This window comes from Elgaria multicarinata, chromosome 3 (assembly GCF_023053635.1).
Source record: "Elgaria multicarinata webbii isolate HBS135686 ecotype San Diego chromosome 3, rElgMul1.1.pri, whole genome shotgun sequence".
In the NCBI taxonomy this organism is placed as follows: domain Eukaryota; kingdom Metazoa; phylum Chordata; class Lepidosauria; order Squamata; family Anguidae; genus Elgaria; species Elgaria multicarinata.
The window spans coordinates 34,364,279-34,389,396 of record NC_086173.1 but is presented as its reverse complement, the minus strand read 5'-3'; the positions used below and the strand labels follow the sequence as shown (position 1 = coordinate 34,389,396).

Sequence of the window (25,118 nt, the reverse complement as noted above, 5' to 3'; positions counted from 1 at the left end):
ACTGGACCCATATAAAATTGTTCCATTCGTAAAGGAAGCAGCCAAACATATTTTCATTCAATCCTTCTCGGATTACTAGCACTTTACACTAGTAAATAAAGAATAAAGAAAAATAAATATATGGATCTATTATCTATATATGCCAAGGAATCATTAATTGGACTTTTAACTGTTAACTTTGTGCCAGGATCCCTGAAACTGACATTTACCATGTGCAGCGAGTTAGAAATAGTGGTATTGAACTTACACAGTTGTCCTATATATTGTTTATTAAATGTATAAAGGCCTATTTAAAGGGCAGTTTTCTTGTTTCTTAGAGTAGGCCCCAGATATATGAGGCAACTCTGTAGGCTTCATAAAGAGGCTCAGGCATCAATCAACATGCTCTAGCTGTCTGATAAGGGTGTAACCCTTATGTCAACAATGCAGCTGCCAAATTTCCTCTGTTTGCTTTACTGGGTTTCTTCCCCCTCCCCTCATGGTGTTAGAATGTGGGATCTGTTGGTCATAGGACAGGTAAGTCATTACCTGCCTGTGATGCATGTACTATCAGAAAAGGGCATAAAAGACTGATTAATTTGGCTTTGCTCCAGGGGGAATGTGCACGCCAACCTGGAAAACTTGGGGTTCAAGGAATGATCTCTATTTGCTGTTGATTTGGGGCCCCAGCAAATGGCAGCTCTTTGGAATTTGCCAGCTTCATGGGCTGAAGAGAGATGTGAGCTTTCTTCGTATTTTTATTCCGCACCCATTTTCTATCAAGAAATTGTCATTCCTTTCACAAGCAGTCTAATTTCATCTTGATTATCCAAAGAATCTACTTTAACTAGGTCCTAAATAGATCAGGCCTCTGGAATAAGTGAGGTTTAGTAGATAGTTGAACTTGAAACTAGGAGAACTAGGTTCAAGTCCCACCACTGTAGATTTAATTGTGTGGACAAATCGCTTCACCTTAGTTCTCCACCTGTAAGGAACAAGTCTAGTTGTCCTATCAAGGCAGGACATTTTGAGTATTAACACCATAAAGGTGATAAAACATTCTGCAAATTTGAAGCCCTACAAGAAACTAGTTGTACAAATAGTAAGCCTAAACTGCTAAAGGTTAAGAATCAGCTGTTTGGTTTTTAGCCATCTTATCAGTGATTCTATATTCATTCATGACCATTTCCATTTCACCAAATTAACTTCAAAAGCACATATTAATCCTACATTTTCCTACCTTAGGTTGGTCAGGGAAGTGGAGTTATCTGATAGCAGCACTTCAGGTACAACCTATCGGCAAATTGTCAAGGAGAAGCAGAGTTACCATTCTCAAATGTTTCGTACAGCATCTTCATTTCACCCTCTGCTTATCTAGGCTACAGTCAACAGAACACATAAATCTGTATACCTTGACTTAAAGCAACTTGGCTCTATTGGCCACAGTTCATATCCCACTGAAATCAATAGCAAAGTTAGTGTCCAACTTAATGGCTCCCAAATTTTCCAACTGCCTTCACGGGGACCAAGAGCCAGAGCCTCTGAGTGCTTGTGAAGTGAAGGGCTGCTGTTGTCTCAGCACATGGAGTAGGCATTCTATGGCCTATAGGTACCAATGCCTATGGTCCACAGTATTTAGTTATTATTAATTTATTTATTACATTTATATCTTGTTTTTTTCCCCTCCAAAGAATCCAATGCCGTTTACATAATCCTCCTCCTCTACATTTTATCCTCAAAACAACAGCCTTGTGAGGTAGGTTGGGCGGAGCGTCTGTGACTGGCTCAGCTTCCATAATTGAGTGGGGGTTAGAACCCAGATCTCCAGACTCCCAGTCTGACACTCTAACCACTACACCACAGTGGCTCTCAATGTTTTTGTACTCATGTTTTTGAGTCAAAAGTAATGTTCTCGGGCTACAGTATTGCACAAGTCCTAAGATAGGAGGGGGAAGCTTGGTCTTGTGTGATGCAACTTTCTGTTCCTGTCCCTCGTTTTCTACCTACATCTTCTTCATATAGGGACTTGGACTATCCTGAGTTCAATGCTCAAATTATGAGAGGAAGGGTGTGTGTGTGTGGCGGAGGTGTGTGTGTGTAATGAAATCCAACAGCAGTAGCAGCCTTCTTCAATTTTAGCCAAATCATGTGTACACACACATGGTAGATTTTTAAAACAGTGACCTGGTTTGCATGATTGCAGGGTGGGTAATCAGCCATGGTGGCTTGTTAACCACCCTGTGTGTCAGTCATATGCTGGTGGGGAGGTGGGATTCACATAATTACCTTCAGCGCCTCCACTTATCGTATTGTGCAAAGCGGGCCAAGGCGGCTTCTTGCTGTGATTAACCAGCCACCAAGAACCCATAGGCTGTTGTAGGGTTCTGGTGCTGCCAAGAATAATCATTGGCGTGCAGACAGGGGGTTCAGCAGGTTCAGCTGAACCCCCTAATATGCTGCCGCCGCCATGTTTACCCCGTCCCTGCCAAAATACCGGGGTTGTGGTTACTGGGTCTGCAGCAACCACAACTCCAACTTACCGGGCCTAAATTTCCCCGGCAAGTGGCGGCGGCCATCTTGAATCTCGCCCGAACTCACGCGAGATCTCGGCAGCTGGCTGGGAACTCTGTGAGACCCAGCCAACAGCCGAGATCTCACGTGAGTTCGGGCGAGATTCAAGATGGCCGCCGCCACTCACGGGAGAAATTTAGGTCCTTAAGAGCAAGGTGAGGGGTTGGGGGCTGCGTGCAACAACGCAGCCTCCAGCACCCCACCCCCCAGCTCAGAAGAAGCAGAAGCAGCAGCAAGAAGAAGCACAAGAAGCAGCAAGAAGAAGCAAGCAGGAGGAGGAGAAGATAGAGGAGGAGGAAAGACTGAGGTTTGTGTGTGAGAGAGAATGTGGGGGTGCATGGGGTCTTTGAGTGAATGCACGTGTGCATGCATGTGTGTTTTTGGAGTGAGTGATGCTGAGTGTATGTGTGTGCTGACAGTGTGAGTGTATTGATGTCTGAATGGGATGCCTGGTTGTTTGACTGAATGAATGTATGTTTGTAGTGGGGTTGGCTGTAGTTTTCTGTGACTTGGGGGGATGATTTGGAGACAGAAAAAGTCCTATAGCTCCCAGCATGTCCTAGCCAGCATGTTTACTTCTAAGTAGACATGCATGGGGTTGCACAGGGCTCTTTTCAGGGTTAAGGTTAGAACTAGGCCCAAGAGAAGTCAGCTTGAGTTAGGGTGCAATCCTTTGGACAGAAAAAGGCCTACAGCTCCCAGCATGTCCCAGCCAGCATGTTTACTTCTGAGTAGACATGCATGGGGTTGCACAGGGCTCTTTTCAGGGTTAAGGTTAGAACTAGGCCCAAGAGAAGTCAGCTTGAGTTAGGGTGCAATCCTATAGACAGAAAAAAGCCTACAGCTCCCAGCATGTCCCAGCCAGCATGTTTACTTCTGAGTAGACATGCATGGGGTTGCACAGGGCTCTTTTTAGGGTTAAGGTTAGAACTAGGTCCAGGAGCTTGTGCTTTTGCGAAGTTAGGTTGAGTTAGGGTGCAGTCCTATAGACAGAAAAAGTCCTACAGCTCCCAGCATGTCCCAGCCAGCATAGATGGCTTGGGCATTCTGGAAGTTGTAGGACTTTTTTTCTGTCTGAACAGGCAGAGAATTGAGCCCAAGGATGGTAACAATATATCATAGAATCATAGAATGGCAGAGTTGGAAGGGGCCTACAAGGCCATCGAGTCCAACCCCCTGCTCAATGCAGGAATCCACCCTAAAGCATCCCCCACAGATACTTGTCCAGCTGCCTCTTGAAGGCCTCTAGTGTGGGAGAGCCCACAACCTTCCTAGGTAACTGGTTCTACTGTCATACTGCTCTAACAGTCAGGAGGTTTTTCCTGATGTCCAGCTGGAATCTGACTTCCTGTAACTTGAGCCCATTATTACGTGTCCTGCACTCTGGGATGATCGAGAAGAGATCCTGGCCCTCCTGTGTGTGTCAATCTTTCAAGTATTTGAGGAGTGTTATCATGTCTCCCCTCAGGCTTCTCCTCAAGGCTAAACATTACCTCTGTTTCCTCTCCCCTCCGGGACACTCATACCTCTGCTGTCTGCACCCTCTCTCCCTCTTCTAGCCCCACACATAGGGGCATTTCTCTCTCTTCTTTCCCCAGGGCTCCCCCTACGCCAATCCTCTTCTTCTGCCCTTATTTTATTTAGAGTATTTTTATTTAGAGTATTTTTATCCTGCACCTCAGCCTAAAAGTCTCCCGGAGCGGCTTACAATTGATCAGTAAAGAAGACTGATGTGCCCTTGTGACGGTTTCCCATCCTCTCTTTTCTCCTTCATCTCCTGTCTTCTGCCAATAGCCCCTTCGCGGCCTTTCAGAGATGCCCCTAGTTCCAGATCTCCTACACTCCCCCAAGTTTTCCAAATCTTGCCAGCCAGCCCTCTCTTACGCTAGGCTTGCAGCCACCCCTCGTCCTCACTATATTCACCCCAGAAGTCTCTCTCCTGGACCTCATTCCAAATTCTTTGCTCAGCAGCACACAGGGCAATCTTTTAAAATCATTATTAGGGCATTTGATGTATGGTGTATTCTCTGTATGGTGCTGGAACGTAAGATGACACTCATTGTTGTTAATGTGATAGAAACTGTTTTAAATGTGAATCTGTTTTAGTAAGTTTGGATTAGGTCATTATCTGATTAAATTTAAAGATGGTGAAAATTGACTGTATCTTTATATATGCCTGGTTATCACTATAGCAAAAAAATAGTATTCAGAGTCTCCATTTTAAAATGTGTATTTTTAAAGTACAGATTACTTGTTAATTAAAAAAAATACAGTTTACTTCAGTTTTCGTTTATTTTGTTTGTTTGATGAATGAAAAAAAAGTCCTTTATTACTGTATATTTAATCAATGTTTACCTTAAAAAAAAAAATCCCTGGCTGAACCCCCTAATGAAATGTGCTGCGCACGCCTATGAGAATAATTCTGCTAATCCTGTGTGGCAGACGAAATAAAACATGGCGGCTTACTCCCCCAGCCACAATTGTGCAAACTGGGCTAGTTAAGGAGAGCTATGATGAAAGGTACGGGCAAGGGTATAATGGTAAATTTTATAGTGCAGGCATTCATCATTACAGTCTCCATAGCCATGACACCAAGGAGAATAAAAAAAATCACCAAATCTGTTGTAGCAGTTTTCAGGAGCAGATCTTTTGTAAAGCCAATGCGTCTTAATTTCCCATGAAAGACCAGGTTACCCCAATATACTTTGCATTACAGCAGGAAACGATATATTGTTGCTTGGAAAGTCAATTCTGCCCCCAGCTACCGTGAGGGTTGCAGCTAAACTCAAGAGAGAAAAGGGAATCTCGAGGGGATGGCAGATGATGTCAGCATCCCTGCTAATCATAAAGTGCCAGTGTTGCATTCCTGCAAGCCTTGGTGCCACTAGATTACTGCGAAAGGGGTGCAGGGTTCCTCTGGCCCACTATAATTTGAGCAATACCTCTGTTGCTGACCAGCTGCATTGCGCCAACCACAACTTACAACTATGCAAGGGCTCTTAAACTTTGGACCGGGCCGGGGTAGGTGGGAAGACAGTCTTGTCAGGCAGCTTCCCTTTAGGGGTATCTCAAGAGATGGGAGTCAAAGGAGAGGTCTTGGATCAGACCCCAGGGCTTATTGTTCCCACCCTGGTGGTGTGGTCAGAAAGCAGCAACTACTAGTTCAGACTTTGAAACAACCTAAATGGCTTTTTCTCTGCAAGGGGAAAGGGACCCCCATCATCCCATTAGTGACTCCCTTCTGGATTCTCTAAGCTGACTAAGACCCACCAGCACTAGTCTAGCTCCTTCCTATCTCTCCTCTCTCATCTCACACTATTGCCCCGCTCGTGCGCTTCGCTCCTCTGATGCCATGTTTCTCGCCTGCCCAAGGGTCTCTACTTCCCTTGCTCGGCTTCGTCCATTTTCTTCTGCTGCCCCTTATGCCTGGAACGCTCTTCCAGAACATTTGAGAACTACAAGTTCAACCGCAGCTTTTAAAGCTCAGCTAAAAACTTTTCTTTTTCCTATAGCTTTTAAAACTTGATTTTGTTCTGACTTTATACTGTTAGTTTTACCCTACCCAGTGCCTGTTTACCCTACCCCGTGCCTGTTTGCATTCTCTTCCCCTCCTTATTGTTTTATTATGATTTTATTAGAATGTAAGCCTATGCGGCAGGGTCTTGCTATTTACTGTTTTACTCTGTACAGCACCATGTACATTGATGGTGCTATATAAATAAATAAATAAATAATAATAATAATAACCATAAACAAACAACAAAGCAAAACAAAAGAAGTTTCCTCCTCCAACCACAATTTAATTATCTGGCAGTTCAGAGGAGTCTCATTTGGAATCATTGAGACAGAGGATCTGGGGTCTAGCCTAATGTAAAACTTTTGCAGAGACCCAAGTTTCCAATCCACAACACCCCTAGAATCATTGTATCAAGGCCCTGAGAATATACAAAGAGAGGGCCATCCCTGAAGAGGGCTTGTAGCTACTGGGGACCTTGCCCCTCCTGCTATGTTCCAGACCCATTCTCTGAATGGTCAGTTTTCACTAAAGAAAAAGACAAGACAAGGAAGAGAATACATTTCTAGGACTTATACTTGTGGGCATACAAAGAAAATCATTGCAGCAAGATTCTACCAAACTGCTCAGTAAAAGAAAAACAAACCTGTTCCTGTTTTCCAGTGGCCTGTCCAGTGAGTACAAAGGCACTGGGATTAAGCACAAGGTTTAGGATCTTATTTTTAAAAGTTATAAAATCAAAATTGACACGGTAATATCATTAAATGAGTGTAAACATATCAAGTAACCTGTATTTATGTTCTGGCTGTTCTTCAGTTATTCCTTGCCACCACCACCCCAATCCATGCAAAACATCTGGCCATGGGATTCCTTGCTGCTGCAGTTTGCTTAAATCTGAGCTCCATAAACCATAGTTTATGAATTCATTCAGGACTTATTATGTTTGGCTAAAGCCCTCACATGCCTTCAGAGTGACCTCAGTAAAAAATAATATAATCAACCTTGTTCCTTTCAAGAGAAAGACCTTGCTGGAAAATATCTTTACCTCAACAAACTGCAGTAACTTTTCAGTTGCCACCTCAAAGGCTTTCTTGGCCGTTTCGGATTTTCTCAACTGGCAATCGAGCACAGTAATCCTCTTCCTTAAATCTTGGACACTGTCCTAGGAAAAAGAAATTCAGCTAGGCCACCAAACCAGAAGTGCAGGAACTTAAATGTCGGAGCAAAGAGCTTTCTGTGAACACTTGAAGAAGTGGAAAAGGGGGATTCCTAGGATGGCTACTTATGAACAGTCAAAAGAGAGGACAGAGATCTGCATAATATTTGCATGTGCTAATTTATATGCATAGATGCAAATTTAGAAATTATTGTTATAATTTCAATAGAAATACAATACATCTTGCCATAGTGTGGAAGAGTGTAACCAGGTGACGTGTGTGTGTGTGTGTGCTGTTGATGGGCTTCAAGGCCCAGTTCTTCTTTTGGATGGTTCTTAATCTTTAAACTGGGTGTTCACTGGACAGACCTTCAAATAGAGGACACTTATGGACAGTCCTCTGAAACCCCTTCAAGCACAGCACTATCCTCTGTAAAACATGACATATGACCAGCCTAGATTCCTTACAGCAGGATCTGGTCCAACATCCAATGAAAACTGACAGACGGGCCTATATGGGTTTGTGGGAGAACAGATGAGCTTGAAGACATTGCAAACACTGGAGGCCCGACTGGCGCCAACAATGATTTCATTTCGATGCCAAGAAAAAACATGGTTTTTAAAACAAAGCCTTTGGTGGTTAAATTCACTAAGATGGCACATTGTTTTAACTGTTTTAATTGCTTTTAAATTATATATTGTTTTAACTTGGTTCATGTTTTAATTTGGTTTTAACTGTGCGTATTTATTGTTTTATACTGTATGCTTTTATCTGTACACCGCTCTGAGATCTTAATGATATAGGGCGAGATATAAATGTTTTAAATAAATAAATAAATAAATAAATAATAAAAAAAACCATTGGAAAAGCACGTCAGATGCCCACAAAAGGCTCAATCACGTGCCCTTGAAAACACTCAGTTAACAATTCCTTCTATTTGTAACCAACAAAAAGCTTAGTGACAGGCAGAAAAAGAGTCTGCATATGTCATTGATCCTGAATGCGTGCGTGCGCGCGCACACACACACACACGGCTACTCTTCGTGTGGCTGTCCCATACCACCCCATGTTCAGATGTCTGCTCTCTTGGAGTATCAATTATGCCAATGTTGCCCTGGGACTTGCAGAGCAGAAGGGCAACACACTATGGCCTATCCATTAGCCAGAGGACCAAGGGCCACTGGGAGGCTGCTTGCCCTGCCTCCTAGGAAGAACATAAGGGGAAGGCCAGTCTGGACCCATACGTCGGTCAGAGAAGCAGCCGCTGCAGAAAGAATGCTTGTAAGAATGTTAGAACTAGCAACTAGTGTCTGAGTTTGCTTTTCCTTTTCCCTCCCAATTCCTTTTCCTTTTGTGTCATGACATTTAGACTGAAGGTCTAAGGGCAGGGATTGCCTTATTATTATCTTTGTAAGCCACTCTGGAGCCTTTTTCAGCTGAAGAGCAGGGTAAAAATGCGATGATGATGGTGATGTCATGATGCTTAAAAGTTTTCCTGCTTCCGCTTCACACCCTGGCTGCAGCTGGTGGGGGAATGCACAATGTCTGGACATAGGAGAACACACATTGTAGAGGTGAAGAAATTGGTATGGTGATGGTGGTATGCAGGTATAATATGCAGTTCCCCCCTGACATTATGTATTAAGAGGATGGCACTGCAGCTGCATTTCCACTTCATATAATCTCAACTTCCTCCTCTTCAAAAGATGCCACAGGGCTACATGATACAATGATGTGGCCAATTATGGTTTGATTATAGCGGGAGGTGCAATTTTCTACTCCTTCGAAGGATTTCTTAATTTTATTTTTGGCGAGAATATTTTACTTTTATTCCCTGCATCACATCAAGAGACTTTATCAATGAAGGCTTTCCCTACAGGAAATTAGTGTGACTTGAAGAAAAGTCAATTTGATACAAGAATTATTAAAGATGACTCATTCTCCCATAACCCATGGTAATTTTAGTCACGGAGGCCTTTTCAAGTGTTCTAGTCTTGCAAATATCACACAAATATTTCTGTATCTATATTGATCTGCTCTATCATTCCTTCTGTACTTACTGCGCCAGGGGCATATCGACTACAGGGTGCCATACAACATGAAAGGCTGGTTCACACAGGGCTGGCCCTACCGTGAGGCAGAGTGAGGCAGTCGCCTCAGGCAGCAGATACTGAGTGTCATGGAAGGGCAGCAAATTGTTATTTATTTTATTTTCATTGTATTTCTACCGCCAGGGATGAGGAGAGCTACTTATGGGATCTTCTGCCTCTTTTACCAAAATAACTTGGCTGCCTTTGGATACCATGGACTTTGACTTGGGTAGGTAGGTGAGATACCATTTGCTGCTCTGCCTCAGGCGGCAAAATGTCTAGGGCTGGCCCTGGGTTCACACATGAGGCAGTCTTTATGAAATCCTCTCAGGGGCAATTGGGGTTGCCAATGGATTTGTGTGGAGGTGCTACTTGTGCAAATATAGTGCATAGAGACCCTTTCTATCTCTCCTCAAGCACAGCTCCTCACTATTCCTATAAAGGTCTAAACTTGTAGCCCTCCAGGTGTTATGGCCCACAACTCCCAAGATCACTCTGGCTGTGCTGGCTAAGTCTGATGAGAATTGTAGCCCAAAACATCTGGAGGACCATAAGTTGTCCGTCCCTGGTCCATGGCATCCACTCAGTTCTATGGGAGAAAGTATAATTCCTACAATAAGGGACCCAGTTCAGATGAGAGTATAAACTGCCCCTAAAACTGCTGACCTCACCTGAAACTGTAACTTGATTTATAGCTGTTTGACACGGTCCCATAGAAGTGAATGGCTCCCTCTGACCTCTGAAGGCAAAAATATACATAGCCAACTGTTTTGATGAGCATTTTGTTAGTAGATAAAATTTACTAGTATGATGAAATCACTAGAGTTCATCTAGCGCAAAGATTTTCAAGCTCAGCTACAATAAGCCTTCCTAAATAAGAGCCCACCAAAAGGCACTTATTTCTCCTTCTGGGGCTTCATGATGGGGGGGAAAGTGTTGTGCTTCCAAGGACCCAGGAGGGACCATGAATCTCAGAACTGAGGGTATGGAAAAGACAGAATCTAGTCTTCTAGCCTGGTAGTCAAGTAGCAGATACAGAAAAGGGCTATGTTGGGATTAAGTATCAATATGGAAAACATCATCACTAATGGTAACTGTTGAGCCTCTTTTGGATGGCTCTACCCCACACTGCAAAAACCATAGTTGAAGCTCAGCATTATAGCAGAACTACACTAAGGCCTCAGCTAGACCTACCAGGTCTAGTGCTACGAAGGGGTGAGGATCTCGCGATATTTATATCACGAGATCTCCTCCTCTGTTTATACGTGGTGTGCGGCAACCTCGGAGGGAGAGGATGTCGCGCCCACCATTTTTGTTTTGTTGTTGTTAAAGGAGCAGAGCGAACAAACGCTCAAGCGCAAAAGGTAAGTTTTTTAATTTTAAATTATTTTTCCCACTCCCCCCAACCCACCCTCAATGGATGCAGAGTTCCCATGGGTGCAGCGCTCCTGAGGAGCTCTGCGCCCCATGCGCGGGTCCCGGCTCCTTGCGAGGAACCGGGACAAACCGGGACGCCTGCACACACATTCCACGGTCTTGGGATCATCCTGAGACCATGGAAAAAGCGAGCTCAAGGGGTAGGGCAAGATCTCAGGGCAAGGGAGGGGTCATTCCTCCCTGCTCCCAGGATCCCGTCTGCGGCATGTGGACGCACAGGGACGATCCCAGGGATTGCCCTGGGATATCTCCCCATCTAGCTATGCCCTCAGAGACACTAAAAAAGTTATATTGTTCAATATATATATTTCTACTGAAATCCAGGAAATATACATGCATACACAATCTGTAGTTTTCTTTGGCGGATCTACTATAGTCCTTAACGTCGGTAAGTCTACCTGGCTGGAAAGCTTCCTTTCCCCAGAGGGAAACTTCTAAGCCTGCTTAGGAACAGGTTTTTATAAAATAGACAACCAGCAACTGCTGTTTTTCTCAGCATAGATTATTTCCCTTTCTCCTGTCTTTGAGATCTTATCACAAGGCAAAAGTAGAGCACCCCGCTCTTTCCTGTGCTCATTACCTTAAAGATCAAGCAAAATGATATAATTTTATGTAAACTGATGGTTGTATAAATTAAAAGAAGAGACAGTTTAAAGCTCATGCAGACATGTGGAAACATTGTTTTATCTTGTTTAAATTGTTTTTAACTTTGTATGCCGACTAGGGTATTTTGTATATAGGTGGAATATAAACTGAATAAATAATAATAATAATAATAATAATAATAATAATAATAATAATAATAATAATGAAGATACTGTCTCATGAAAGGAAATTTACATATAAATTACACATTGTACATTGATGGTGCTATATAAATAAATAATAATAATAATAATAATAATAATTGTTGGCGTTTTTCTATGCATTACATAGTTATAAAAATAATTGAAAAAACACCAAATGAACTGTTGTGCATAAGCCAGGTTTCCATAATCATTAGCTTTAAGAAACTGTTCTGACAATGGCAATGATAACCATAGTTCTCAAGTTGAGCATAAGTGACCATAAAGAGCTATGTGCACATTTAGCATCAAGTCTTTACATTTTGAAAGCAGGTAGCTGAAAGCCATGGAGTTTGAAGCACTATTTTGAGGCCATGCTGATATCTTGTATCTTTCAAAGTTAAACAAAACTTAATTTATATGGCATGTTTGCGTGTTTTAGAAACATGTCAAAACTGCTGAATGCAACAGCAGTTTTGACATGCCTCTGCCCTAAAAGATCTTAAAGGAGAGATCAGATCATAATATTGGATCAGCATATCTGAAGGTACCTAGAAACCTTGAAAAAGAACCCTATAAAACTCTACCCAGAAGTAAATCCCACTAAGTTCAGTAGGGCTACCCCCCGGGTAAATGGGTATAGGATCACAGCCTTCATTTCCTACTTGTTGGAATGCTCTGTTAAACCAAAGTAATTAGTGTTTTATGCAATATATTAGTTAAAACGGAAACGGGAAAAAAACCCTCTAAACATATTCCGTGTTTCACAATATTTACACTTAAGCTTTGCCATACTGGTCAGTGACCCAAGCAAAGTCGTGGTTCGTATTTTCCCAACCAAGAGAGATCTCTGAAGAAAAGGAAGTTCATCACCTCCATCTTGCCTCCCTCACCTCCCCCCACCGCCCTGTCACTTCACAACACATCATTCTAGCTATTGAATAATACAAGACAAACAGTGACCTACTTTAGGAGAACAAATGAAAGAAAAATGAAAAACAGGATACATGACAACAGCGAGGAAACCATGGCAACTCTACAAGAGACTACCAAGGTGCTTACTTTATTTTGGCCACAATGATCAGCAAGCTCAGCCTTCAGCTCGGCAATTTCCACCTCTAACAGGCGGATTACTTCCTCATAGTCCATTTCCATCCCATGAGCTTGCTTTTGTGCGGCTTCTGCAAGATGGATTCTGCTCCGTAGGGCTCTTGCCTCCTCCACAGATGCCTTGGCTTCCTACGGGGAACCAAATTCTATTTTACAAACGTACTGTTCAAACTAACTTTTTTTTTTTTTTTAAAAAAAAAGGTCGTTCTGTTTCTGAATGCGTAAAAATATTGTAAACAAATCTTTATTTTCTAATTTAGAAGAAGCTAAAACAGATTTTATTTGTTTGTTTACTGCCACTTATTTCAGTACGACCCTGATGAGAAATGTTGTATCATTTGGGGTTGATTGGCTCCCGTAAAAAACCAGAGATACTTGTTGTTTTATGGAAAAGCCTGGAGACACTTTAGTGGGCTCTGAACTCCAGTTCAGAGTCATTATCAAAACGTTAATATTTTTTTTCTAATGATAAGGCTGCCCAGGATTTAGCAACAAACCCAAGGTATCTTAATTTGACATGTAAAAGATACATATACACTTATGAGAAAAAGCAAAGAAGAGAAATGAAGCTTGATCATGCATATGCTTAGGGTGTAGGCCAGTGCAGTGGACTGAGAATATATTTAACAAGCCCAAAGCACTGGAGCATAGGAGACTGAAAGGATACACACACATGAATTACTTCAAACCACTGGAGAAAAGGATCCCAGATAGGAATGAAACAATATAGGGTAGAATCCAACTGAAGTCCTACTTGGAATAGACCCATTGAAATGAATGGGACTTAAGTTAGTAATGGCAAACATAACTCCCATTCATTTCAGTGGGACTTTAGTTGGATTCCACCCCTGGTCTCCATCTTTCCTGTTCTTTGGCCTCGTAACATACACATCTGTACTTTGGAACTATACCAGGAGTTCTGTTAAAAGCTACCGTTTTAGGGAAAATCTACAAGTGAGCACATGATTTCATTTGTGCCATGAATTACAGGCATGCAATGCTGGGAGATACCGCCAAACTGGGCCTGCACACAAATCTGAAATACCTTATTAGTGTGTATATGTGGTTTTCCTTATGTAGCTATACAAACATTACCCATTCCACATTGCCTTTTTTGTATAAACAGAATTACTATTTTTTTTTCGGGGCATGGTCTGAAGGCACATGATATTATATTCCCCTTGCTGAAGCTAAACAGATGTGAGTCTGGTCAATGCCTGGATGGAAAACCACCCAGGAAGCCTATATATGATACACTGTGGTCCCTCATGGAAGAAAGATGAGATAGCATAAATGTAATAAATAAACAAATAAATACGCTGATGTTTTGAACAAACTAAGCTATTTCTAAAGAAATCCATTGTTATATAGGTGAGGGGTCCATACCTGTGGTAGAACACATCTTTTGGATGCCTAATGGCCCATGTTCGATCCCTACCCTCTCCAGTTCAAAAGGATCAGGTGAGAGAAATGCTTTCTCTCTCTTTCTCTCTCTCTCTCTCTGTGTGTGTGTGTATGTGTGCTCTGAAACCCTGGAAGCTGCTGCCAGCCAGAGGAAACAATACTAGGCGAAATGAGCAAACAATCTGTCATCAAATAAGGCAGTTTGTTATGAGCCTACGGATGACCATAGTTGGCATCAAAGAGAAAAATATATGTTAAGAATTACTCCGGTCACAGACAGGCATATTTAGGAGCAAATGGTGTAAAGCACCAATCTAGTGGTAGCTATAAAAATGACTTCCATGCTAAGCTTATATTCTATAAACTGTTTTCAACCAGTGGAAGGCTGGTGGCTCCAATGTCAGTGGTGTGGTGAATCGTCTCCAGGTTTCAGTTAGAACCAGTTGGAACACTAAAGGAGCTATCTGAGCACCTTGGATAGCTCCTTTAGAGTTCCAATTGGGTCTGACTAAAACCCAAAGTACCTTGAATAGCTCCTTTAGAGTTCTGTCTGGTTCTGACTGAAACCCAGAGTACTTCGGATAGTTCCTTTAGAGTTCCGGCTGGTTCTGACTGAAACCAGGAGCACCTTGGATAGCTTCTTTAGAGTTCCCCACCTGGTTCTGACTGAAATCTGGAGTGAATTCACCGCACCACTGACATCGGAGCCAGCAGCGTCCACTGTTTGAAACTTAAGCAAAATTTTGAAAAATGATACCTATTTTATGACTGAGGTCCAGTACTCAGGGATGGCTAACTAGCAACTCACAAGCAGGATAGCACTCCCAAAGCAACTCCATTTCGTTCTCCATTAGTCCAACCAAACGCAAAACATGCCCATGAAATATTCTCAGCCTTCTGTTCTTGAAGCGGCTTTGTAAATGAGAAACCCATCTCCAAAAAAGCATTCACTCTTGATGGGTGCTCCACTGAAATGAACAGAGCTTTCGCAAACAAGGAGCCCGGGCAAAATCTCAACTAGGAAAACTGGCAAGAATGTCCTACTCTCTTGGCAAATAGAGACAATATTTAGAAAACAAAATAAATTATACGGTTGGAAGTCAACAAAGCCTAGTCAATGAAGCCATTAAAATGATGGCTGCCTTCGTTTTGTTTTGTGTGCATGCATGAGTTCAATATAATGTGAATTTATTACTTGATTTCTGGCTCCATCTACTTAGCTTCTGACAATAATTAAAACAGATTCTACAGAATGTGGCAAACCTTAAAAGCATGCACTATTTAATTTGAAACTTCCATCATACTCTGTACCCCAAACAAACATTTTAAAATTGATTTTAAAAGATTAAAAATGTAGCAGGCGGTTCAGTGCAGCAGCCAGACCAGCTTCCAGAAACTTTATTAAAATGAATGGGATTTAAGTGCAAGTATATAGGGTACTTACTGAAAGTAAGATATACAACTCAAATATCCCTTACCTTTCCACAGGGGACTTACTCATGCTAAACTTGCCTTATTAGATAATCAGACAAATGTAGAAGTTCTTTGGGAGATATTCTTAGGGAAAAAGGAAAAGCAAAGAAAAGATTTTGGGCAGGAATTAGATCTACATAGTTAATTTTTCGCAGTATAAGCCCAAGCACATAAATCCCACTGAATTCAGTGGGACTTGTTTCCTAGACTTTTTAAAACTGTCATTTAAAATGTTTAAAAGTTTTAATATTGGAATATGTTTAATATACTTTTAACTTTTGTATATCTTTATTTATAGTTTTTTAATGTACGTTTTAAATTTTGTGATGCCGCCTTAAGGCCTAGCATTGGGCAAAATGGGGGATATAATAATAATAATAATAATAATAATAATAATAATAATAATAATAATAGACACAAGGCAATCCTCAAACACACTTAATACAGGCAAGCTTCATTGAGCTCAATGGGAATAAACATGCTTAGAATTGCATTCCACGTGTGCCTAGGACTGCAGCCTTGTATTCTTAAAATCAAAGATTGTCTTTGTCCATTATGCATCGGGGATCAAATGAGTGATTTATTATGATGACCAGAGTGTGAAATAATAACTTATCCACTATCAATGGCTATTAATGGCTAATAGACCTGATGGTTGTTTGCTATCTCCAGAATTCGAGGCAGTAAGCCTGTGTGCACCAGTTGCTGGGGAACATGGGAGGGAAGTTGCTGTTGCACGATGTCCTGCTTGTTCATCCCTGGCCGATGGCTGGTCGGCCACTGTGTGAACAGAGTGATGGACTAGATGGACCTTTGGTCTGATCCAGCATGGTGCTTCTTATGTTCTTATGATGAAACTTATTAAATTAACGTATGTTCTGTTTTTTTGTCCATGTACATAATTGGAGGATATCTTCATTAGGATTCCATAGCCATGGAATGACTATGTCCTAACATTAGATTGGGACCAAGCTAAACATCTGGTGTTAACTTACATTTAAATTTCACTTTCTGTTATTATTTATTTATTTATTCATTATTCTAAATACTGGTTATGTTGTAAGGTTCGCCTCAAGTAAAATCTGAAGTTCAGATTTGGAGACACGGACTTCGTATATTTTATTACAAGAGCAACAGTGTATGCCCACCTTTTCATAGGCGCTTGGCAGAGCAGTCCTGTGGGGGTCAAGAGACAGAGAAAGCATGGTGGGGGAATTGTCACTTCCTAAGCCTTGCTGAACAGGTATACATATTTCCGTGTGTGTGTGTGTTGGGGTGGGTGGGTTACACACATTTTCCAGTGTCTTCCCTACCCCCTCTTTAACAGTCCCCTCCCATTGACACTGATGGGAAAGAAAATACGTATCCCAGCTACATTTTCACCCTTGTTGGGGCCATGTTGGGGGAACAGGACAGCTTGAGATCCTGCAGATTGAAGGCCTTGCTTGACCCACACCAACACTCCTCTTTCTCCTCACCACTGGCAGAGCACTGATGAGAGAGCAGCAATGGTGACGATGGTTTCCGTAGCTGCAACAAGGGGGCCTCTGGTGGCAGACCTCCTTCTCCACCAGTCGACTTCCCTCTTGGCCAGAAGAGGGAGAGATCCACAATGTCCTAGAACTCCTGTGACACCCTCCCAGAAACCATAAGACTGCAACCAAAGTTATAGACCGACAAAGACTTTTATAAGATTTTTAAAAAATTATATAAAGAAAGTAGTAGTACTACTAGTAGCAACTCGCTTCTGGAATTAGCTTTTTGCCATTAAATCAAATAAAAGCAACTCCCTGCCCCAGAAATAATAGAAATAAGTCTCTTAGGAGGCAGGATTGCTATTACGTTTCTAGTATCATATAATCAATGCAGCACCACCGCACACCCGCCCTGGGGCTTTCCATGCATACAGGCAGCCCCTTGAGAATATGTGTAAGTTAGTATATATATTTAGAGAAGCACATTCAGCAACAATCCTGTTCCTTTACCCAGGTTCTAAATGGCTCCACGTTCCTGTAGGAAACTGTGATGCTTATTCCCAGGTAAGTGGGTATAGGAGGGCAGCCTGAAAAGTAAAAATATTCCATGGAAACAAGAACTCTATTTTCTCCCCTCTAAAGTGCTCCATTGCTGGTTCCCTTGAACAACTCAATAAACATTTCTGAAAGCACCTTCTCTGGCCTTTACCCTCCGATCAACATTTTCAGATGGCAGCAATTGATATATCTTTCAACTTACTAAGAAGGAACAAAAGGTGATGATGGGGCAAATGTAATGGTTGAAGTCTTTTAATGAGTGCTGGCAAAAGAAAGTCTTCCACTACACACACACACACACACTCGCATGTTTCAGGTTTCTAATCTCTCAATTATTTTCTAAAATGTCAAATATAGCAGAGATCCCATACCTACAGTTACTGTTACCTGCATGATGGTACCTTTGAAGTTACCCAGAAAAATATTTTTGTCTTTTTCTCAAGGACAGCCCCTGGCCGAGGCAGGTTAAGCTGTTGCCTAATTACCAAGATGTTTGATTGACTTCAGGTCGTCATAATGCTGAACTTTCAACAACCATTTTTTTTAAAGCAAGCTTAGTAAAAAGTAAAAGCAAATGAGGGATGAAAGGTATTTGCTGTAACACCACAAATGCCCTTTTAACTTGATGAGGGAAAGAGGATTAAACTGCCATTCATTCCTACCACTGCCATACAAATGGTATTATGCACTACCTCTGCCACCCATTTAACTCAGAAGCAAAAGTATGCTAGCTACTATAGTTAGGGTGCAATTCTATGGGTTGCACCCTGAGCACTCATAAGCCTCCAAACTTAGGGACTTACAAGTATCCAATGCAGGGCAGCTGCAGCACTGAGGGGATCCTTTCCTCCTCCCTCCATCCACTTTGCTTTTTTGGCTGGAAAGCTGATTTTGCCTGTCTAGCTGGGGGATTCGGAGCAGGAGGAGGGAGGCTGCATGGCGCTTAGGAAGCTATCTAAACCAGCTTCCCCGCCCCCAGGACCACCCCCTTTTGGCCCTCTCCACGCTGGGTTTACTGAGCATGGAGAGGCAGCCACCGCAGTTGACTCTGCACAGGCTACAACTGGGAGTGGGCAGAGAGCGCCGTTTCCTGGCTCCGAGGGCTGTTTATGAGCTCAAAGCCACAAAACTGAAAAATCATATGTTCTCCCCCTACCCACCCCCAGACGCTGTCTATGGGACATCGGATTGCTCTCTTATTTTAGTTATTTATTTCAAATATTTCTAGGCTGCTTTTCAGGGCAAAAGTGTTCCCAAGGAGGCTTAGAACCATAAATTTCATCACCATCATCATCATCCCGATCTAGTAATAAAACAGCCAACATTCCTAAAAACAACAAATATCACTATAAAGCATCTGGTCTAGACAGTATTAAAATCCTGCTGTACAACTGCAACTACAACCCAGAACAGTTTGGTAAAACATAATCGGGGAATACTAAAATAACTAAACTCCTATCTAGTCCAGGCATGGGGATGGTTCTATAATAAATAACAAAGAGGGATGTTTCCTATGTAATTAGCTGTTCCAGTTTGAGGAGGGTCATGTTATACTCTAGACAGATAAATTTATATGAATTAGAGGGCTAGAAGATCTCACACAAACACAGAGAATATGTAGAGACAACATTATGCATGTTTTTGTTGAGAATCTTGAATAACCATCTTGAGAGTTGGATATTGCTCTTGCAATCATTTGTTAGTGTGATTCTGACAACGACAACAGATAAAAGAAAAAGAAAAGAGAGAATTTGAAATGGGACCGTACCAGATACCCATCGGTCTTTTTGATTCACTGGATTTTGCATTATTATTTTAGGTATTTCTGTTTTCTTGCACCAACATAATTTGTTGTTCTAGAATTTAGGGATCTATATGTATATTTTGAGTTACATTTTTCTTGATATCATCAGATTCTTCTGGTGTTTGTCCACTTATTGCACCTTTGGGTCATGAAAGTGTTCTTCTTTGTTTGTGGCGTTTCTTATTAAGCAAGACCGTTGATTGGTCCACTTAGCCCAGAGGTGGGAAACGTGTGCTGCTCTAAACTGCTGTTGGATTTCAACTCCCATAAGGTATAGCCAACATAGCCAATGGTGAGGGACAATGTGAGATGCAGCCCAACAACTTCGGAAGGAGCGCAAGTTGCCCACCCCCTTCCCTACAACAAGCAGCGTCTCTCTAAGATCTTAAGACAAGGTCTTGCCAAAGTTTCTTCCATTAGAAATGCCACGTGACTTCTTTGTACGCAAAACATATTCTCTACTACTGAGCCTGGGGTCTCCAACATGGCACCCATGAGCAGCAATGTTCTTGCAGACACCTCTCTTGGTGCCCACTAGAGCCCTTAACCCCTGATTTTTATTTTATTTCTTAAGATTACTTTTTAGTTACACTTAAAAAAAGAAGAAGAGGCTGGCATGCTGCAAAGTGAAGCGCCACCCTCCAGCACCATCTTTATTTGGGTTCAAAAGAGTCGCTTTGTGTTTCGGACAATGGACCCCACCTTGTACTTAGGTTTTTGGGCAACTTACTTTTCTTTTAGTCTCACCAGTTTGCCTTGAGGTAAATGAGTGCTTTGTGACAACGACCATAGTAGCCATTTTATGAATGAGCCAGCTGACCCACAGCAGCCATTTTGTCAGAGTGCCCACTTATGCGAAAAGGTTCCCCTATGGGCCTTCCCTAAATTCTGGTTTTTAAAGAGTACAGAGGTTGTACCATGAAGATCCAAACAGGTGATCACAGCAATACAGAGCAGCCACCCAAGCTGCTCTTCTGACGTCTGCATTGCAATGGATGTTTCCACATGGTCATGATAGTGTCGTAACACCTAGGACCAAGAACTACAACCCCTGTGGCCTGGCGAATTTTGTACCTGCGTCCAATATCAGCTTTGCCCTCATGAGACCGTGGCCTGGGATCTCAAACATTGCAGAAGCAGAAAGCACACCGCAAAACCTGGCTCTTCAGTCAGTTATGCACAAATCACTCTGACGTCAACTTGACCTTGCTTGCACTGAGGTTTCGCCGTGGGCAAATTAGAGCTGAGGAAACTCTAATGATATGCAGTGTGGGAAACAACTGGCACTTGCCTCATGTGCAATGTTGCCATATCTGGCGTTTTACTGGTGTGCCAAAGTCTCCCACTTCGAAAATGATCGTGTCCGCCTGGGCAGAAATGCTGTGACTCAAGCGCTGCAGCAGTTACCTGTTGGCTCATCACGTCAGGCCTCTCTTAACCCTTTCCCCTCGACCACTTGCCTGGTCAACAAAGGAGAGTTTTGAGAGTTTTATAATGTCCCTGTTTACATTTGATAAAATTGCAGAACTACAGACATTTGTGGTGAACCTCTCCAATCTTGACCAACCCTGTCACATGCACACAAGTAAAAAAGTGAGGCTGATTAAAAGCCTCACAATGCCTCACAAGCTGCATCTCCCCAAATGCCTTCTTATGTGCTGCTGTAAAAAATACAGGAGCCCTAGCCTCCCTGCAGTTAGAATTACAGGAGCCCTAGCCTCCCTGCAATTAGAAATACAGGAGCCCTAGCTTCCCTGCAGTTAGAATTACAGGAGTCCTGGCCTCCTTGCACTTAGAAATACAAGAGCATTGATCACCCTAAATTAGCCTTTTCTGATTTAGGGTGACCCAACCTGGTGCCCATCTGATGGACTACAAACAGTGCCCATGCTGAGAACAATGGGAGTTGTATAACACCTCTGGAGGATACAAGGTTGGGGAAGGCTGCCCGAAAGAAAGCAAGGAACATGGTCATGTGTGGATAAAAATATATATAAATGTTCATCTTAGGCAGGTGGTAGTTAAAGCTTGGTCTTAAAATGTTGAGGTCTACCGCCGTAGGGAAGCTGGCAGCCCCTTCCTGGGGCCAATGAACTGCTCCTGTCACGCCATCCAGGGGAAACAGGAAATGACAGCAGCCATAGCTCACTGTAGGAAGTGGTAGTTAGAGAAAGCGCTGTGAAGTATGCATGAAATACACCAGATCCGTCCACAAGCACATTGTTAGCATTGTTTGGAAACCTGTACCCAAAGCATTAATGTCAAGCGCAGAGGAGTCAAGCTGTTCTGCTTTTTGTGCCATTAACTTCAGCAGGAACCAAAAATGCAGAATGTATGGGAGGAATACATTTTAAAGATAGTAACAGAAAAGACCAATGTTCGATAAACTCGCTCAGATTTGAAACATCTCTATGGAAAGCCTTGCACGTATTTCTGCTGAACTTTCAAACTCCAATAAACTGAAAAATCTGGATATTCCCTGCCCCCTCTGCCCCCCCCCCCCAACGCCTCACACCATTGTTGCTTAGACCTGGAGCTGCCACAGGGATACTGATCTTCAAAACTGCACGCAAGCATTTCAGACAAAGAAATAAATACCCAAAGTCTTCCCATGCAGGCCCAGGAATGTGTTGTTCTTCATCTGAGGTTGTATTTACCTAATTTTTAGACCTGCTAAGTAACAGTTGATTGTTATTATGTCCTGATATGTAAAATCATACAATTCCAAGAGGGTGTACTTTATTTTTCACACGACTGTACATGACCCATTTATTGTGCGCTCATCATTCCTTGCTCACGGTAGTTTACAAGTTCTTTAGATGATGGCACGACCCTCCAGTTTTGCATCTGTTTTTAAAGACACACTTTATTAGAGTGGAGAAAATGGAGTATTATTTGTGAAAGTGAAAGTGAAAGAAAATGTATTTTCCTACTTGTGTAACTATGTTATTCTGCTACAGCACAATGCCACTTAGTGGGTATGTACTGAAAAAGCAGGACAAGAAACATTCTTTGTGGAGAGCTCGGATCTCAATTCTGTGATGAAACTGACAGTAAATACAGCACATTAGCAGTCGTGTGTGGAAAAGCTCTATGTTGGGAGGGTAGAATACAGATATACACCATGTAGGAATTGTGGAATACAAATGCAATAAAAGATCCAAGATAAAAGCAATGCCTCCCACCCCAACGGCCAGATATTCCACATACTTGTTTGGTAGTTTGCAGCTCTTCAGCTAGTTGTTTTCTCACATGCTCTGACTCTGCCAATTCTTCCTGTTAGTACAAAGAGAGAGAAGTTAATTAAGTAGTAATGAGGTTCTTTTTTCCCTTTTTGTTTTGTTTTGTTGTTCTTTGATCCAATGTCAATTTGATTCAAGGAAATCTGATTGGCATTGCCACTTGTTTCTAAAGCAGCTGCCAGCAAATCATTTGAGTTGCCTAGAAAAGGAGAATTCCATTATACAGAGTTCATTCCAGTATGCAAGTTATTTTATTCAAGAGTAACATTTCAGTGACCTAGTTCTCACTTAATGGCTAATCCTAGGTTAACCCCAGAATTTATTTATTATGATTATTAACATTTCTATACTGTCCTATAACCGAAGTTCTCTGGGAAGTTGACAAAAATTAAAAGCCATTAAAATACAGTATAAAAAGTTTTAAAACCATTTACATAAATACAGAGGCAACATATATCTACAATAAACTTTGAGCAATCAACCATAAACATAAGACAAATCCTGGACCACATTAAAATTCATCATATGCTGTCAAATACCTGAGAAAAGTAAAAGGTCTAAACTTGCTGCCAAAAGATAATAATGTTGGCACTAGGCAAGTCTCATTGGGGAGATCATTCCATAAATGGGAGCCACCACTAAGCAGGCCCTCTCCCTTGTTGCCGCCTTCTGATACTCCTGAATTAATATGGCTGAGCAGCTTTGATTATTGTGTCTTTATGTGCGAACCTAGAACTTTGGGTTGTTTCAGGTAAAATAGCCAAGAGTTTTAACCCATCGTTTGTGCCAGGTTCACATGTCACAAAAACAACCTAGGAAGAAGGTTGTTTCAGAAAACGTTGTTTCAGAAAACATAAGCTAATATTCTACCATACCGGCTAACGTTTGAAATACCAAAGAGATGAAGAAGGTTCCAGATTCACCCCCTAGCACCTTTACTTAAAAGTATCAGACAGCAGATAATGAGAAATTCATTGGCTTGAATGTCTTGGCTTGAATACAAATTCTACAACATATCAAAGGAATATGTGCAGTTGTATGCCATTTTGTGTGTTTGTGCATATTAATCAGAAATATAGAGAGAGAGAGAAAAGGGGGAGGAGGCAACTGAACTTTGTTGGAACCTTATCAAATGTTTGAAGTGCCTCAGCATAGGAAATGAAAAAAAAAATGAATGTGAAGAATATTATATTATTCCAATCGCAATCCCAACAACTGATGCTGTAAGGTAGGTCAATATTATGACCCTCACAGTAGGCAATGGGGGGAGGGGGAGCTAAGGCTGAGAGAGAGAGAGAGGCTTGGCTGAAGTCATCTAGTAGGAGTGCATGGCACAAGCATTCACGGCTCAGCCTCTTCGTCGTTACACCACACCAGTTCTCAACGGGGAGCATCGCTGAATTATAGGACAGTGCTAACATGGGGCCCTGGGGCCCATTCACAGCCAGGAGGCAAGCTGTCACATCCTAACAAATGCTATGAGATCTCACTCATTCCATTAAAAAAACTTATCTTTCACTTGGAATGGGGAGGAGGCAAGTAGGCAACAGCAGTTGGGACTGGGGGTGAGGACGGAGAAAAGAAGGAAGTGAAGAAGGAAGAGAAAGAGAGAGGGGGGGAGGGAGGGAGGGAGGAGAGAGAGAGAGAGAGAGAGAGAGAGAGAGAGAGAGAGAGAGAGAGAGAGAAAGTGGTTTTGGAGACTGACAGCAGGATCTAATATTCTACCACACAGGCTAACATTTCAAATCCCAAAGGGATAAATCAATGTGTCAGTTAATGGCAACATGTTATTACCATCTGACAGCGTCTCTGAGGACTGAATGAAATGAAGCAGTAGTTTCATTCACCCCCTGCAACACCCCACAGCTTTTCAATGGCCATGCAACGATGCGACGGAACAGCCTGCTATGCCGTCCTCCACAAAGGGAGTGACCCACTACCCGAATTTCCCAGACGGTCAACCTCACACACACACATATATATCCATTCCATCCATATCTATCAATCTATCAATCATCGATAATGCACACGCATAGAGAACGATGAAGCTTGACTACAAAAGCTGTTGTTTTTGATAATAACTACTGGTGCTGCCATCAGGAGAGCAACTCTGAGGCAGTGGTGCAGCTAGTTATTTTAGATTAGATCCTGGACATTAAGGTCTTGGAGGCGGAGGTATGTGCTTTAGCTGGGCATGTGTGTTTGGATTAGGAAGCCCACGACTAACACTTTTCTTCTTCCCTCCTTCCCCTGCTATTCTATGCTTTATTGCTGCCTATGCATACCTGGTACGTTAGAGCAAATAGCAAAAAATGAAACCTGTTTGCCAACATTGATCAAAAGGTAATACCCTCAGCATGTGCAGTTTCACATTTTAAACTCACCTAAATCACAGCACCATCATGACTACAGGAATAAAATGGAGCTTGTTTCTGCTACCCTGATGCTAAAGACATTTACTTGAGAAAAAGCACTTTTTTCCGGCAAAAAGATTAGATTTTAAAGTTAAAGTAATAAAT

At 42.1% G+C, this 25,118-nt stretch overlaps 1 protein-coding gene across 2 annotated transcripts in view; it reads right to left on the bottom strand.

Annotated features, from left to right (window-relative positions):
- The window catches only part of STXBP4 (syntaxin binding protein 4), a 160,799-nt gene that overhangs the window by 76,451 nt on the left and 59,230 nt on the right, over positions 1-25,118 (bottom strand). For both annotated transcript variants that reach the window (XM_063119899.1, XM_063119900.1), the window contains 4 exons: positions 22,568-22,633; positions 12,596-12,772; positions 7,110-7,226; positions 1,220-1,272 (listed from right to left, as the gene is read on the bottom strand). In XM_063119899.1, the coding sequence (XP_062975969.1) occupies positions 1,220-1,272; positions 7,110-7,226; positions 12,596-12,772; positions 22,568-22,633 (413 nt within the window). The remainder of the gene's footprint in view (positions 1-1,219; positions 1,273-7,109; positions 7,227-12,595; positions 12,773-22,567; positions 22,634-25,118) is intronic.